General features: G+C 40.4%; 1 protein-coding gene across 4 annotated transcripts; it reads right to left on the reverse strand.

Moving 5' to 3' along the window:
• Window positions 1–1,081: 1,081 nt before the first annotated feature.
• On the reverse strand, window positions 1,082–16,138 carry exoc6 (exocyst complex component 6). Of its 4 annotated transcripts, none has more exons than XM_088360377.1 (24): window positions 15,962–16,138; window positions 13,812–13,983; window positions 12,462–12,509; window positions 12,185–12,275; window positions 12,068–12,113; window positions 10,848–10,901; window positions 10,388–10,538; window positions 10,159–10,314; window positions 9,866–9,934; window positions 9,702–9,785; window positions 9,551–9,597; window positions 9,348–9,468; window positions 8,750–8,821; window positions 8,567–8,664; window positions 8,304–8,409; window positions 8,089–8,198; window positions 7,893–8,004; window positions 7,678–7,812; window positions 7,429–7,608; window positions 6,755–6,784; window positions 6,015–6,156; window positions 5,837–5,910; window positions 3,703–3,815; window positions 1,082–3,232 (listed from the first exon to the last, which is right to left on the reverse strand). In XM_088360377.1, the coding sequence occupies exons 1-24, from the start codon at window positions 16,099–16,101 to the stop codon at window positions 3,106–3,108; spliced, it is 2,478 nt and encodes an 825-aa protein (XP_088216503.1). In that variant the 5' UTR covers window positions 16,102–16,138; the 3' UTR covers window positions 1,082–3,105. The 4 variants fall into 4 exon arrangements, with proteins under 4 accessions (XP_088216503.1, XP_088216501.1, XP_088216504.1 ...); XM_088360375.1 differs by lacking the exon at window positions 15,962–16,138 and adding an exon at window positions 14,999–15,165; XM_088360378.1 differs by lacking the exon at window positions 6,755–6,784.
• Between the last annotated feature and the right edge of the window lie 274 nt (window positions 16,139–16,412).

Below are 16,412 nucleotides of genomic sequence, written 5' to 3' on the forward strand. Positions count from 1 at the left end.
GCATGAGGTCGCTTGCTGTTTTTCTAATAAACATTTACTCAGACACGTTTACAGTAAAATAGAAACGGCCAAATGATATATCACTTATAGTCAAATCAAGTGTCACGTGGGATTCTACAGCAGAGCTCCAAATCGGCTTCCAGGTCAAATTGAACAGCTTCTAGACATGATGAGTAAAGTAGTCAAACTAAACCATATGTTTTTCGATTATATGGCTTGTATAGGAGCGAACGTGCAAGCTTTTACTGCCTTGTCAAAACGTTTGATCCCTCCACTAAAACCTTTGCCACCCTCGTTCACACTCAGGAACAAGTACGACAACTCTGCATTTGTCACAGGAAAGTCAAATTTGGGAGGTGATGTCAAACGACTCATAAAGAGTCGGTCATAAACGAAGAGAATCCGGTTACTTATAAAGGAAATATATTATTAAGCCTTGAATTTTATTCTTTGAGTGAGTGAGTGAACCACGACACCATCACGACGAGCGTGCAATAAATATGATATCAAGGTAGATATGGAAGAAATTCTTTCTTGGACCCGAGATGGGTTGGAATCAAGTATTATTAAAAGATAAAGAGTAGTTGAACTGACATGGTAGGAGCATGGTAACCCCCGGAGGAAAACAAACATGTTTCTTTGTGTGTGAGTGTTGGCAGGGTGGCTGTTGGCCACTCATAATGAAGCACTCCAAATGTTTCTCGCCTCATTACATCTGCGGCGACAGGGATCCTCACATTCAGACACTGACCCGGGCTAAAGTTCACTCGCTGTTTCCCAATGTGTGTGTGTGTGTGTGTGGTAGGATATGCCAGGCTCAAGGATAAAATAAAATGAGTTAAGCTCATTTCATTTGTTAGCTGAGCTCAACTAAAGTACAAGCAAATAAACCAGACAAGCATAAAATAAAATACAAATTCTTAGCAGCAATTTGACATTGCAATCCCAGAGTTGAATCCTCTCAATTATTATTCTAAACCTTTGCGTCCGAAAACTTTTCACACTTTTGCGTCGAGCCTTTCGGTCGCAATATTAGAGTTATGGGGCTAATATTTTTGCTATAAACTAAAAACATTTCACATGTTGTGACAAAAGACCAGTATATTAATTTTTATTTCCATACATTAGCATACATTTACAGTTCTGAATTGATACTACATTAGAGACTAAATCTAACGGAAGCAAATTAATAGGTAAGCACAAGTATCAATAGAATGTAAAATAATCTCAGCAAAAAAAAAAAAAAAGGTTCCAATATTTTTGACAAATGGGTATGATCAAACAAAAATGCAAATTAAGTATTTGGCCATACTGGGTCAATCATTTTGGACAACCGTTGACTATACAAAACATAATTGAAAAATGAAGCTAAATGTTACAATAAAAATATACTGAGAGCACAGAATAAGTTTAAAAAAATGATAATCATCAGCAGACAGGTTTCAGCAAGAAACCTGCCAACAAGGCTGTAAAGAAGCCAAGTCATTATTGCTGTGCTTTATGAATTTACAGATTCAAAAGCCTCATTTTCCCCCTGAGGAACAAAAATAGACAATTCAAAATGTAAAGATTTTTCAATTGTTAAATATACAAGTATACATCATTTATAGAACATTACAATTATCCCCCCCCCACAACACACACACACGCATACACACATCCACACTTAACATTACTGTGTGCCGAATGGTCCAAAAAATAATTGTTATAATAGTGACCAAAAAATGATTGAGCATTACAGGCCTGGTTTGTTTTGTTCACTGAATCAAAATGTTCAATTTGCTGTTTCATTTTTATACAACAGTTAATTGGGGACAAAAAAAAAGTGCATGTGCAGAACTAAATTTGATAAAAAGCGATTTAAGACTCAGTGAATGAAGAAGACAGGTTATCTTAAATGTATTTTTAGGACAATTTTAAACCAGAAATACAGTATATTCAACAGTTTCTTCAAGTCGGTGATCCTATTGGGTTTTAAAGATTTTTTTTTCATTTAGATGTAGTTGCTATTTCAGTTTGAAAGCCTTAAATCTTACATCTTCAACCTTCATGAGTTTGGCCTAAGTGGCGACTTTGAGTTCTTTGGAATCTTGGCAGTCTTTATGAGAACACACTCTTTTGTCCCCCAATCAATAAACATGCAGTTAAAAAAAAAAAATCCAAATGTAATGCTCAGAATAAGAATGTAAGACTCCCTTTGAATAAATCAGTCTATTTTAAGAAGGGGTTTACTCATTAATAAAGCCCCATTTTGTGATCAAACAGAAAAACCCAGGTAAGAAAAACAATAAATAGTCATGAAAAAAAGGCAATATTTTTAAAAGGAACATCTGTCACTCAAAACATCATCATCCATTTTTTTTACATAATTGACATTAAAAACGGAACATTCTTCTTGTTTATGAGCTTTGCAATCAATCAATCAATTTTGTGAGCAAAAGAGCGCACTTTCCCAATAAAGGTCATTGTCCCACTCCCTTTTGACTTCACTTTTTCCGGAGTAATGATCATTTCACCCTTGTGTATTAAATATTAAAAAATAAACAAGTTTGTATTGTTATTATAGCAGCAATACTCTCCAAATCAATGGATCTTGGTCATCTGCATGATATTTGGGTGGAGTATTGACTCATGTCATTTTTGTTTCTACACTATCTATTGACTTTGTACAGTAGCCTGTGTGTCATCTTGCAAGCCCAATCGTCCTCCTTTGCGTGCCATTTTAAAATGTTACAGTCTGGTAGGGAGGGTGAGTTACTCTTCCGCTCTTCCTGATGCATAGTTGAGAGAGTACTGCAAGCGTCAAATTGAAATTGATGGAAAACTCCTCTGGGATGCTAGGTCCTGGTGCTGAATTCATTGATTTGCCTTATCGCTGGCTGAATGGTCATCCCTCCAAAGACTCCTCCCAGAACGCGCAAAAAAGAAGTGTGATGCAATTTTGTGTGATGGCCAGACACAATGCTGGGTCCGATCGATTGGATTCAACATGAGTGTGAGCAATCAGGCCCTGTGTATTCAAATGATGTGCTTGGATCTTCCTTACTTCATTCATTGGTTCAAAGCCTGATTGGGCAGTTTGGGGAGATGTACCTGTACGTGATCCTAGGAGGACATGCCGTTGACCAGGCTCCTTAGCTGTTTGACCACAGTCTCGATCAGTTTTTGTTTGTCTCGGTCGTTCTTCCTGAACTGAGAAAAGATATTGTTCTTCTTACTGGTGTCCTTCATCCTTGAAAAGGAGGCAACAGAGGAATTAGTATCCACTTCAATGAATGTGCGATGCAACAAATTGAGTCACATGTTAACCAGAGCCTGGAATTAAATGTAACCATAGCAAATTTCATGACTCTTGGGTTCACGCCAATGCCAAATACTATCCGTGACTGAACTTGGGAACACAGTTTAAACTACATTTTAATGAATATAGAGTGAAAAGTGGGAAAAAAAAACTGAAGTGAAAAGAAAAGCTGTACCTACCCTCTATAAACTCTGGCAGCACAACAGCAAGAGAGAAAAAACTTAGATAATTGCAAACACACAGCTATGAAATCAATAAAAATGACTCTTGCATAGTGAATGAGGACTTTAAATCCTGACAATTTAGATCCTGTTGGGTCCACGCAATTTACAGGAGCACAAACTTGAACATATTTTTAATAATTTTGCAAATTGTGAGAATTCAGTGTTGGAGGCACTCACTTCTCAAGTAAAGTCAGGGCTGTGGCTGGGTTGACTCGAAGGTATTTGGAAGTCGGCTGACCATAATCTGCCAGGTAAGTTGACCAGTCCCACACCATGAAGAGATCCAGGAGCTGAAAAGCACATATAGACAAACAAAAAAAATGTGCCTGTGTGGGTTTGGAGAGAAAAGTGGGAACTTGGAGGAAGCTCTTATTATACATGTTACGTTTTTACAACATTCAAAAATGACCCCCCACAAATGACCCCTGGTTAACCTGATGGACTTCCCCCCCACTCTTGTGCACCCACACACTGTGTATGCTAATGTCATAGGGTGAAACAGCTGGGTGATTAGCTCATGTTGAAAGAGCAGTGAAAAAGCAGCTTAGGGATAATACGATTATTCAGATGACTAAGGAAAGCCCTACAACAATGCTATTCTCCGACTTAGGTGTTGTTAACTTAGCGAGAAGCCTGCAACCCATGGGCTACCAAGGCCGGGGATGCCCGAACCTTTGAGTGTGTGGACTGTCAAAAGCGACGAATTCAGAGTCATTTTGAGGGATTTTGTCGGGCGAGCTCAGTCATGAAGTCACTTTTTGAGTGAGAGAGGTTTTGTGTCGTCACGAGCTGTCACTGGAGGCCATTGGATTTGTGTGTCATGTGAATAAAAGAGCTACTGGGGTCATCCTCACTCCAAATTCGTTTCTTTGGGTAAAGCTTGACTAAAGAAATCAATGGTCCTTTGAAATATTTTGATAACTACAAATCAGAAATCCATCAGCCTCATACCGACAAAGAACATAACAGAAGATAAGGTGAAAGTAAATGGACGGCCTGAGTGTAACCTCAGCCAGAGGACGGCTTCAAAATCCCTTCACCTTAGGCTAGGATTAACATGTCAAGAAGCAAGCAGGTGTATAAAAGGGTGCATCCATCAATCCATCAAATTTCTTCCGCTTATCCGGGTCAGGTTGCAGGGACAACACAAAAGCCCTGACTTTGGGGCCATCGTGAGATGTTCCCAGGCCGACCGGGAGAGGGTTTCTCCAGCATGTTCTGGGTGGTCCCTGGGTCCAGGAGGCCAAGGTGCCCAAGTCACCTCATCTGTAGAGGCCTCGATGATCAGTTCCAGTCTTCCCTGCTGTGCTCACCATCTCGTCAACACCTCAACTGTGTCCCCGAAAAGTTAGGATAATGACTAGGGCAGTTTCCAAGCTTCATAACACGTTTCCAAAGCAAACGTTCACCTCTCGCTTGATTGCGGCCGTTCACTTTCCCATCACACGTGCTACCTTTGGAGGCCTGTTGGTGGTGGAAATTGCGGCTGACCAGACACTTTTGCACAAACAAGGGGACCATTCAGAGGCGCTGGATGAATCCTGCTGTCTTCAGGAGCTTTGTCTGGATGACTGCCACTTTCAGACCTACATGAGACTGACTTGTGCACTGGCCAGTTTGAGGACCCATTAGCTCTGATCAGTGCCTGGATTTCCTGGCATGGAAACTACAGGCATTTTGTCTCAGCTGCAGATTGCCTGGTCATCTTTTTCAGGTTAAGTGACTGCTTCACATCGTTAATTACTGCAGCTACAGTCACATTCATCTTGTTGATAGGAGTTAACATACTCCAGGCTAATATCATGCACTCTTGGGGCCCTGCCATTTACAAGCTGTTTAACCACCAGAGCAAAACACCACTCCAGAGATAGGAGAGCCGATTTCCATGTCCATAAGTTGCCTTTGCGGTCCCACAGACCAGACAGACAGTAAGCAGCCAACTTTAACTCCGAAAGCCTGTGACCTGAACTGAATGACGAGCCAAGCCTGCACCTCGGGCCCAGATTAACAGGTCAACGTAGACAGAAGTTAATGAGACCCAGCGACACTTTACATACCACTGGTGTTTACAAAAAAAGCAAGTTGAAGAGCTCATGTCGGTAAAAAGGGGAGTCTTTGTTTTCTTGGGCGGGGGGGGGGGAAAAAAGGCCAGAGAAAAGTTGAAAAGGTTATACAAAGAGATACAGCTGGGATATAAACAGAGTAGAAAAAGTCTAGAGAAAGCACAAATCATTTTCAAAGCCCACCTAAATACGACCAAATTCATTTTCAATATGAATTAGATGCTATTCTATTGCTCTGTCCACCTTACCTGTCTTAAGTCGATAAAAGCCAGTTGCAGTGTGTCTCCTTGGAAGCCCGGGACTGGCTCGGAGCTGGCAAACACTGACAACAACAAGACACACTTGAATACGACAAACCGAAACATCACGAACAACAAAACTCTCAAAATAGTGTTGATTATAAGTGTACATTTTTCTTGCACATACATTCACACTGAATAACATCTAAGTTGAATTGCTGAATGGCGCCCATGCTGATTTGCTTCAGTTCGGTGTCCAGGAGCATCTGCATCAGTGATGTGGACAGATGCTTGCAGGCTGACATACAAGCTGTCTGGGCCACTTTTCCCTACAGACATTGCAATAGACGAAAGGAGAGAGAGAGAAGATGAGGCGGTATATAATTTGGAACTATATTGCCAAAAGTATTTGCTCACCTTCCTTGACTTACACACAATATGAACTTAAATGATTCGTAATCCATCAATATAACGTTGGGCCATCCTATCACGGTTCCATGCGACAATTCACTGAGCTCCTGAGAGTTTTTGTAAAAAATAGTCTGCATGCCTAGCTGCTTGCTTTTCTACACGTGTGACCATAGACCAACTTCTGATCATCCGAATGGGGGAACCAATGCTTTTGGCAATATTGTGTAAGTTGGGCATGCTGTTGATGTATGACAACATCAAAACCTGGTTGAACATTTCCAGTTAATTAAAAGCAAAACAATGAGCAAGGTGTCGTGATAATTGGTGTAGTGCTTTGCATACTGGCAAACCCCCAACTAGACTATGAAAAGTAGATTTTGTCATTTGAAGCCACATATCATATCATAACAAAAAAAAAAAAAAAGATTTGAAAATGTGGCACTGTCAAAATGCTAGCATGCTTTTGATCGCCTCCTTGCAAGTGAAACAGTGCAACAGCCTGTTAACAATACTCACCGACATCGATGCATGGTCATTGTTGTTATTCTGAGCAGACCCCAAACCAACCCACAATGGACGAGGGGTGGGGAAAGGACAGGAAAAGAAATGCGGCAAGAATAAATGGACAGGAGGAGGAAATCGTCAAGTAACGCCGTATTACGTGCTTAACGTAAATGATTCAAGGAATAAAACAGAGAGGAAAATATTAGAAAAAGGATGTGTTATTTCAGGGGACAGCAGGACGTATTCTTGGCAAATAAAAATGAAAACTGAAAGACGGACGGCAGAAAGGTGGATGCTTGAGGAGGGGGCTAAACAGGATGCAGTTGCAAAAGCAGAAAATCTTTGCTAACATTCAACAAACTACGCACAACTTGCATAGTTTGAAATAACATGCAAGAGCTGCCAAGTAAGAAAAGCTATTGCCATGCATATTGACAAATCAGAACACACTTCAAATCTTCCCATAGCATACAGACATTTAGACTATTCTCACAAGAAAAAAAACAGTTAGGCAATAGAAACATACAGAACATTTTGTATGAAAGCAAATATGGCCATTTCATTGATAATGAGCCAGTCATTTCGCTTTGTGTGTGTTTGGCGACGTTGGACATGTTCCCACCTCCACCCACGTTAGTTTTAAAATACGGCACTAGCTACAGCTAGCCAAAATAAATCGTACTCACCGGGAGGTGTGTGAAGACTTGAAATGTGGATCGTAGGAAATTGATAAGGTCCATCAGATAACCTGAGGCCCGACCATCAGACTCAGCCATACTCCATTCATAATCTGCCAGTTGGATAAACTCGTCAATTTTCTGGTTCAGTTTGGTATAGATTTCTCCTTCTGCAGCATGACGGGCATCCTGCAAATGTCAAATTTTGAGGAAAAGACTTACTGATTGGAACAGCATCAACAAAATCAAATCAAATACCTTGAATGTAGACAAGCCATAGAGTCTTGTCGTGTGGACCGTTTCAGGAGACACATTGGTGATATTTGTTATAAATTCCTCAAGATACCGACAGGCCTGCTCCAGGTGGGTGGTATTGATGATGATCTGCACCAACTTTTGGAAGAAGAGAAATTCATCAACATGAAGGTACGGAAAGACATTTACTGGCACTTTTTTTTTTTTTGGGGGGGTACCTCAGTCAGCCCTATATGTGGCTTCTTGATGAGGTTTTGCAGACAACTGCTGAGCGTCCTTGTCAGCAGCAGGTTAGTCGATTTCCGCAACATATCATCAATCTCCGTTGAACTGGATAAAAAAACAAAAAGAGTTGTGGATAGAAAAGCGCACATTAAAAGATAAAATGCTAGATACATATCTATTGAGGTGTACCTGCGGTGAAGGGATTCAGAGAACTTGAGGCTGGCGTAAATAAATTCTTTGACTTGCATATATATCTGTGGCACAGACTGGGACATTGGCAGCTTCTTGGGGAAATCCTGCTACTCACAAAAACAAAAAACAGTTTCAACAATACAACTATGTGTGATGTGGACTTCTATAGACAAAGTTCACAATGGCACAATTATTGTGGAATCCATCTTTACCTTTTCTATCTCTGCATCGTGAAACGGGAAGCGACCCACGACCAGTTTATACTCATCTTCTGTTTCCACTGGTATGGGACTATAGTTGTCCAATTCGAAGATCTCCCTGCATAAATATATTGTTTATAGCTTTGGGAATGTGTCGCAAATTTACTGAAAACATTTCTTCCTTCCTCCAAACACATAACAGCCAATTTCAATAAAAAAACAACAACACTGGCTTCCATGTTTGGTGTACCAGTTGAATAAAAAGAAGAACTCACCTGAACACCAGCGTCCACTTCTTCAGAAGAGTTTCATTGTACTGGTCTCGGACTTCAAACAGCAGGTCAAAGAGTCGATTCACAGAGAAACCAAAACCCTTTATATATGCACGACAAAAAAAATAAAATCACATGAGGAATACAAGAAGTTGAATGAGGCGGGGGAAACAAAACAATAATAACCTGTAGCGTGTCCGCAAATATGACGATGAGGTTCTTCAGCTCCAGGACCAGGTCTGGATCCTCACAATATGACTGAGGGGGGAAAAAGTGATTCAAAGATTATGTAGATAATGCATCAATTAAAAACAGTAACCATGAAATAATTGCAAATGTGGAGCTGCTTGTGTCTGTCCCCAGAAAAAGGGCAGCCAGTAGGGAGGTGACCCGGGGGCTTTTGTCAAAGTCACCCCACACTGTGCGGCCCATTCTCTGGCCTGTTAGCATAATCCTCCTGGTAATTTACAAGTGACTGCAGCTCAGTGGTCAGGAATATAGCATCTTCAACTGCTGTTATTGTTGCAATCTGTCTCTCATTAAGCTTCCAATGAGCTACTCTTTGTTTGTGATTTCATCCTTCTTTTGAGAGTGACATCATTAGCGTGTTTGTGCTGACCTTTGCAGTTTTTTTTTTTTTTTTGTTCTAAGTGCAGGAAAATGGCCAAGCAAAGGAGGTTCTTCCAGGAAAAATAGATCAGAAGCGGTCACTATGATTTCGATTTACTCGGAATCGCCTTATCTGAATTCACAGTTGACTCCCTGTTCGCGTGTGGAAGATTACCGAATGTGTGCGGAGCACGGCGATGATCTTCGATAGGGCCATATTCCACAGTTCGTCAGTGAAAGCTTTGGTCACCAGCCCTTGAGTGGCATGGAGAATGTGGTCCTCCACAACAAAGAACCTAAAGACAGAAGAAACTCAATTCACGGCATATGGTTGTTCTTTTACACAAAATCATAAATATGGAGTCATTTTCATCTTACCCTACTATCTGATTGAAGTATCTTCTGTAGCCCTCCACTGTTTCATGCTATATACAGACACAGGATACACATTATTAATTGCAAATACATGGATATTTGTATAAGTACCACCAAGATTTCATTTCGGCTTTAGATGTTAAGTGTTCCTTACCATGTTTGCCTGAGGCTGCAGAACTAGCCTGGCCTGTTTTTTCCTCTGTTTCCTATAATAATTCTCAAATGTTTCTCGATCTCCCTGCCAACACATAAGAGTAAACATGATTTGGCATCATAAAATAAAGCAAAAATATATATTTTTTTGGTTGGGTAACCTACCAGCACAGCGTAAATGTGTAAACACCTGTACACAGGTGAAAAGTCCACAAGATCCTGAGCTGCAAGAATCTGTTGAGATAAAAACACAATTTCAGTTTTTATTTAACAGTACTGTGGTAAAGGTACATATACCAGTAAGACTATTCAGTCGAAGAATATGAATATAAACCTCAATGAACCGGGATTGTATTCCCACTATAATGCTGATGATGCTACAATATCTCATCCTGATTATATAATTGGTTTGTAGTCTCTTGAACTAGTACGCCATGAAAAGCATGCAGTGTCATTACCTCCTCATCAGCGTCATCCTCATCTTCTGCGTCATCGTCAATCTGGAGACTGTTGTGCGTGTGTGTTTGACCATTGAGGGAGTACAAAGGCTTAGTGTAGTGTCCCACGCTGGCCTGCTTTGCTACCGCACTGTTAAAGGTTCTGTGTTGTTGCGCCTGGAGGGACACATCATTATATCAGCCACCAATACACATTTTGGGCTTGGACGGAGAACACAAATTTAAGAACCTGTCTCATGGCGGTCTCTCCAACTTTGTCCGAGTGCTTTCTTATGCTCTCCAGGAAGTCCTTGAGGTCAGACATGGAGATCTCCTTTATCTCCTCCCTCAGTCTGGGCAGGTTTTCAGCCATGATTTGACAGAACCTATACTGGCGGACTCTGCATGAAACACAGGAGAATTACGACTTTAAAATGAGCCCAAAGTGGAAGGGGAAAAAAAAAAAGTTTGAAAATCGCTAGTCAATCTGTTATTAGTCTGGTTAATGCTGTATGCTACCTGGGTTGACAGGTCAACAGCGCTAAACGAGTCAATGCACTCATCAATATCCAAATTGGTCTGACTGTAGCAAGAATATGAAAAAATGAATTAAAGATGAACTGAGAATTCGACATCCATCCAAACATAATATGCACAAGGACAATTTTCTTTGAGAAAAATACATTCAAAATTTGAATTTAATTTCTTACCGAGGGATGTAGATCTTCTCCAGTTGTTCCATGGTTTTCAGTGCAGCATAGTGTCTAAGAAGAGAAAACGTAACACGAGTGATGAGCGAAATTACTGTTAAATTCTCTTGCGCAATTGAAAATTACAGAGGGACGGATGGATTTTTGCGGCAGTAACTTTGAACTTGCTCGAGACTCGGTTGTGATTTGCACGTGCGACTGACTCCCACCTATGCTAATTAGCATATCGACTGATGCATTTAATGCGGTCTCGAAACCCCGTGACACCGGAAAGTTTCTCCGCCATGACGAAGGGGAGCCCTCTTTTGTGATACACAAACGAAGTTCACAAACTCAAGCGGGTAGAGCCAATTACAGCCGTGGAAAACGAAGATACAGTGGAGTGGAAAAGGGGGCCTTTAAAGACATGGCAGTCTTTGGAAGTGAACACAAATCAAAGGGGGGTTCACCCTCAGTTCAGTGTGCTAAACTCCCATCATTAGGCTGATAGGCAGGCAGTGAGGGATCTAATTGGTCAGTCGGTGAGTGGAAAAAGTCTTGCACACACATGAACACGAGACGCAAGTGGATAAAAAAGGCCTGTTTGAGTGCAGCGCACCAGGACGGACGACGGAAAGGCAAGAAGTGGCGGCAGAAAGGTCACTTGCCCACCAAGTCGTTCAATGGCAAGTATTTCATGCTGTTCTCGAATGAAGTAACGGCAGAAAAGCCATGTCATTAGTGCTGAAAGTAGACCCCCCCCCTCCCCAAACACATACATATATCCCACACAGTGGTCTAATTGCCTAAGATTGGCAGTGGGCCTTGACGGGACTGCAACGAGGGGGCCTTGTGGCAAACAAGGGCACACTGAGGGTCAATTGTCTTGCCAGTGAATGGCCAGTTCCTTTGGTACACACAAATGAACAAAAAAGGGTCATTAGTTTTCTTTCAGTGAAGTTCATGAGGTAAAAATGAAGTTCAAGCAAACCGACAAAGTAGAGATTACTTGGGTAATTTTATTATGGGGGGGGGGAATGCTTCAGTTTTTCATTCTCAGTTTTTTTATTATCATATTTTTGACAGAGCAAAAGGTAAATTGTTGACTGTTCCCTTTCCTCCTAATTGAATTTTTTTGGTTTTTGTTGACCACAGTGTGCCACACGTGCGAACTTTCTCATTCATGGAAAGACAAAAGCAAAAATAATTCATCAGTACATGCCCATGTGTAACATTCATACCTTTTGGAATCCAGCTGCTCCTTAAGTTTGCTGTACATTTCGAGCACTATGAGAAAATAGAATGAATCAGCAACGTGTTTTTAGATTGTCAAACAAACTCTTACAAATTCAAAATACCTGGTATGCAGAGCTGGAGTTTCTCCACGGTTGTGGCCATGTTCCTCTGCTGGACGCGACAGCGAATCACCTCCCTGGATTGAGCCGTCACCTGAGGGCAAGAAGAGAGAACACAATCAATTGGGGAAACGCCAATGCTGGCAAAGCATCGAAACGAGAAGTAGCAAAAAAAAGTTACAAATTGCATCTCCACCAGTAATGGATGTGTAAAGGCGGTACCATTCATTCTATTGGTATTTCATATTTTTCTGAATTTCATTAAGCCCAGTGGCCTTACCTCTCTCCCAGCTTCTTGTAGTCTTCGATTCGTGTCCGTCACTTGACCCTTGAAAAAACACAGGATGTTAAACTTCAGTTAAAACAAACTATTTGAATTATTCCTATTTTTCCATACAAGGTATTCAAAGTGAACCCAAAGAAATTCTCACACAAACAAAATAACAAGCATTTTTTTTTTTTTTATTTCCTTGATACTGTAAATAAACTTGGCTCACCATCTCCTGTTTATTGCAAACTATCCATTTTGGCCCTTTGAGTGACATCTTGATGAGGTTCTTAGGTGGACATCATGAATTTGTCTTGTTTGCATCTGCCCTCCCCCACTTGATGCCCTCTCTTTTCCCTCTCCAGCACTCTTCCTGCAGCTGCTCAACCTTGTAATCAGCTCATTGTCCATGAAGGGCCAAGGACAAAGGCGGGCAAATTCATATTAACCAGGCAGCAGGGACCTGAACCCATCATCGCTCCACTGGGCCTTTCATGGAGTTTAATGGCTTGTGACAGGCTCTTTTCTCACAGATTCGGTGACAAACTTCTCGATTCTGGATGAGGATTTTTGAACTATCTGCTCCTGTCACACGGCTGAGAGCCATGACCCAATTGACCAGTCGGCTTTTTATGCAATCCTTTCAACGAGGAACTTCCCTAACTAGCATGGCAAACTCCATCATCGCAAATTTGAATCATCTTTTTTCCTTCGAGGCACAGCAAAAGGGAGGAATTAAAAAGAAACCACTGAACATACAGTTTGCAAAAAAAATGGTGCACCCCCACTAAGGTCTGTGAAATTATTATTGTTATTTATTTATGTTTGGAAACATGTCAATAAAATATCGTTAGCTTTAGGTGGCACGGTAGGGTTAGCACGTCCGCCTCACAGATCAAGGGTGCAGGGTCCGATTCCGGTTCCGGCCTTGCTGTATGGAGTTTGCAACTCGTTTGGGGTGTACCCCGCCTATTGCCCAAAGACAGGTGGGATAGACTCCAGCACGCCTACGACCATCCTGCGGTTTGTTTGGATGATGAATGAATGAATGAGTTTGAATGTGCTTGTTAAATTCTGAACACGGGCGTGCGTACACTTGTATAATGAGCAACGTGACAAGATTTCCCACAAATGACAATCTGTCAAAATGCAAAGTAAGCTCTCTGTGTGGGAAAAAATTGGCCGTTTTGGGGGCCAACACTTTGTGTGTTAATGCAAATCAAAAGAACAAAGTCTCCACATCTCTAGAAAAACCTCACACTATGTAATTGGACATGTGGAATTTGATTTATTTCTTATGAAGATTGTCATTTAAAGCAGTGGTCTCCAACCATCAGTCTGCCAATTGATTCCATAACTTACCATAAGTTTCTCTGCATCATTGCGGACTTTGAGGAGCTCTGTGATAGCGTCCACAAAGCCTTGGTGGTGGAAATTGCACATCTTCTCAATTTCACGGTCATGATTTCTTATCCTGGCATCCAGCTTTTCCATGAAGCGTACGTGGGCATTAGGCTGGTCATCGTAGATGGATCTGGTATTAAAAAAAATGACAGTGAAGCGGGAGCTTGTTTTGTGGAACAGATATAAAAATATATATTGTGTGTGTGTGCTTGGACAAACAAGTGTCAAACAATCCAGCTAAGCAATAAAAGTGTATCACATTTAAAACCAAAATACGTGAATACGTTTAAAATGTAGGCAAGTTAAAAAAAAAAAGATGGCTATGGAATTTGAGACAAAGGTCTAACATTGTTTTCTACAGTTGCAGCGCCATCTATTGACGGTGAAATGAAATGCAACGTTTGTAGAAACTAAAGTAATCTTGAATCTCAAAACTTTATTTCTTAAGGATTATGGACAGCATCCCCTTCATCAAACAAATATTAAATTAGGGCATTTTCATTTCAATTTAAAAGAAGTTGTATCGATATTGTGAGGTCTCCAGGATAGATCCTTAAACATCTGCAGGAAACAAGCACATACCGAACCGAAAATATGATTTTTTTTCTTGTTCATGCTTTGAGTCCAAACCTTTGTCCAAACTTTAATTAGTCCTGTAACTCGGAAATATAAATATTACAAGACTCAGAGAGAGAAACTGTATTTACATTACATGTTTACATTCAATTGTCTGAAGAACCAAGAAAAGGGAACAATGGGAGGATGCAATAATGTAGTTGTCAGGAATTAAGAAGGCAATAAGGAAGTAGTATTAGATACCGTTAGCTGATAACAGTAAGGTAGCCACACCCACAATTCATGTTTACATTTTGACAGGTCACCAAAACAATTGTCATTTTCTGCAAATGTCCTCGTAAGCGATACACTTAAATACGCACCCATTAAAACAAAATGATGGTCAAGCCTGCAAGCTAATGCTCCAACAATTGTTGATTTTCAACAATATAACGCTCTTTAGCTAAAACAGCTAACATAGCCTGCCCAGTTGCTAATGATAGATGAGCTTACGAACAAAAGATACCTACAAGATATTCTTTTAACGGACGCTGCGAATTTTATTGGCTTCCTCAGACAACAGTTCTTACCGAAGCGTGGGACCGACACAAGCCGTATCCGTACTCTCAATTTCCTGTAGAATCCGCTCGTGCTCCGTTATACACTCCAGGGTTTCATTCTCCGCCATGATTACGTGGGCATTATATGGCTGGCCAACTGCAGCTGAATGGGTAGTACCGGCCAGTAGAGGGCGTGCAAGCTCCATGTGTAGGAACCATCGGGTCTACCCGGAAATAAAACATTGGCTATAGACCCTGAGACGCGCATGCGCATGAGCAGCCCGCATCAGTGATGAAATTATGATTAATGTTGAAGTAAAGACATGCAGTGATTTGTAGGGAAAAAAAGTGTTGCATTTAAATATTTAACTCATTTACACCTTATGAAATTATTACTGATAATTATTGCAAGATGATCAATGTCCTTACTCAAAAACAAATTTGTTAATGTGATTGTTTATATGTTTTGCATATGATATGCTCACTTAATCAATTACTAGTCTATAAAATCTAATTAACAAATTGTCCATGTTTTTGTCTGCGATCCCTATTAGTCTAGGAGCTATCGTTAACGTGCATATTTGGAATGTGCTTACGAATGGAAATCTGGAGTTTTAAATGATTGCAATTTAGTGAATTTTAAAATATGCACAAAATGTACAGTTAGTCGAATTGGTAATTGGCCTATCATTGTTTAAATATCAGCTGCATATGCCATAAAAAAGAAATTAAAATTGAACATTTAAATTATTTGGAAATTAAAAATGAATACTTAATTATGATAACAAAATACCGGTTCTAATTTAAAAAATGTTTTTATTATTTTAATGACCTTTCTTTCTTGATTACATGAGAAAAACTGCAATTTTCATCATTATTATAAATTCCTTAAACAATATCTGTAAGTCTCTAATGCAATGCAGCTCATTATTTTAACTATTAACTTTTCCCGTGCATGCTACTTTTTGCGCCGCCATGTTGCATTAGGTTTACCTCATTGTGGTTCCCAGCGGAAGATCCACAGATTCCAGTTCTGCAAAAATATTCCCAAACACCTTTTCCTCATCTTCATTATCATTTTTTCCTTGAGTAGGAAGGTCAGGTAAAGGCGCATGGACCCTTTTACTGTCCATTTCTTAATTCAAGCTCTCTGACTGTACCACTACAAAATGTCAGCGCTACGGGAAGTGTGTGTTTGAATGTGCGCTGAACTCTAGGTCACCTGCCAAAGTCAGCAGAAAATTACCAACAGGAAAAAGAAACCTTGTGATTCACCGAACTTTGGCTTCAATAAAACTTCACAAATAATATTTATTTTTTATCATACATTTCGCTTGAAATTGCCATTTACAGTGTTTTACAGATTTGTTAGATGACCATCTGATTCATCCAGCATTATAAAGTGCTTTAATGTGGACTCTCTTGCAGGCCTTGACCAGCTTAC

Source organism: Syngnathus floridae, chromosome 18, assembly GCF_059516105.1.
Source record: "Syngnathus floridae isolate MCC-2025c chromosome 18, RoL_Sflo_1.0, whole genome shotgun sequence".
In the NCBI taxonomy this organism is placed as follows: domain Eukaryota; kingdom Metazoa; phylum Chordata; class Actinopteri; order Syngnathiformes; family Syngnathidae; genus Syngnathus; species Syngnathus floridae.

Excerpts from the sequence above, each read along its gene's own strand:
- exoc6 (XM_088360377.1), bottom strand. The coding sequence starts at position 16,101 with ATGGACAGTAAAAGGGTCCATGCGCCTTTACCTGACCTTCCTACTCAA. Across the intron at positions 13,984-15,961 it reads CCGCTGGGAACCACAATGAG|ATCCATCTACGATGACCAGC; the intron begins GTAAACCTAATG and ends TTTTAATACCAG. Across the intron at positions 7,609-7,677 it reads ATGGCTTGTCTACATTCAAG|GATGCCCGTCATGCTGCAGA; the intron begins GTATTTGATTTG and ends TGACATTTGCAG.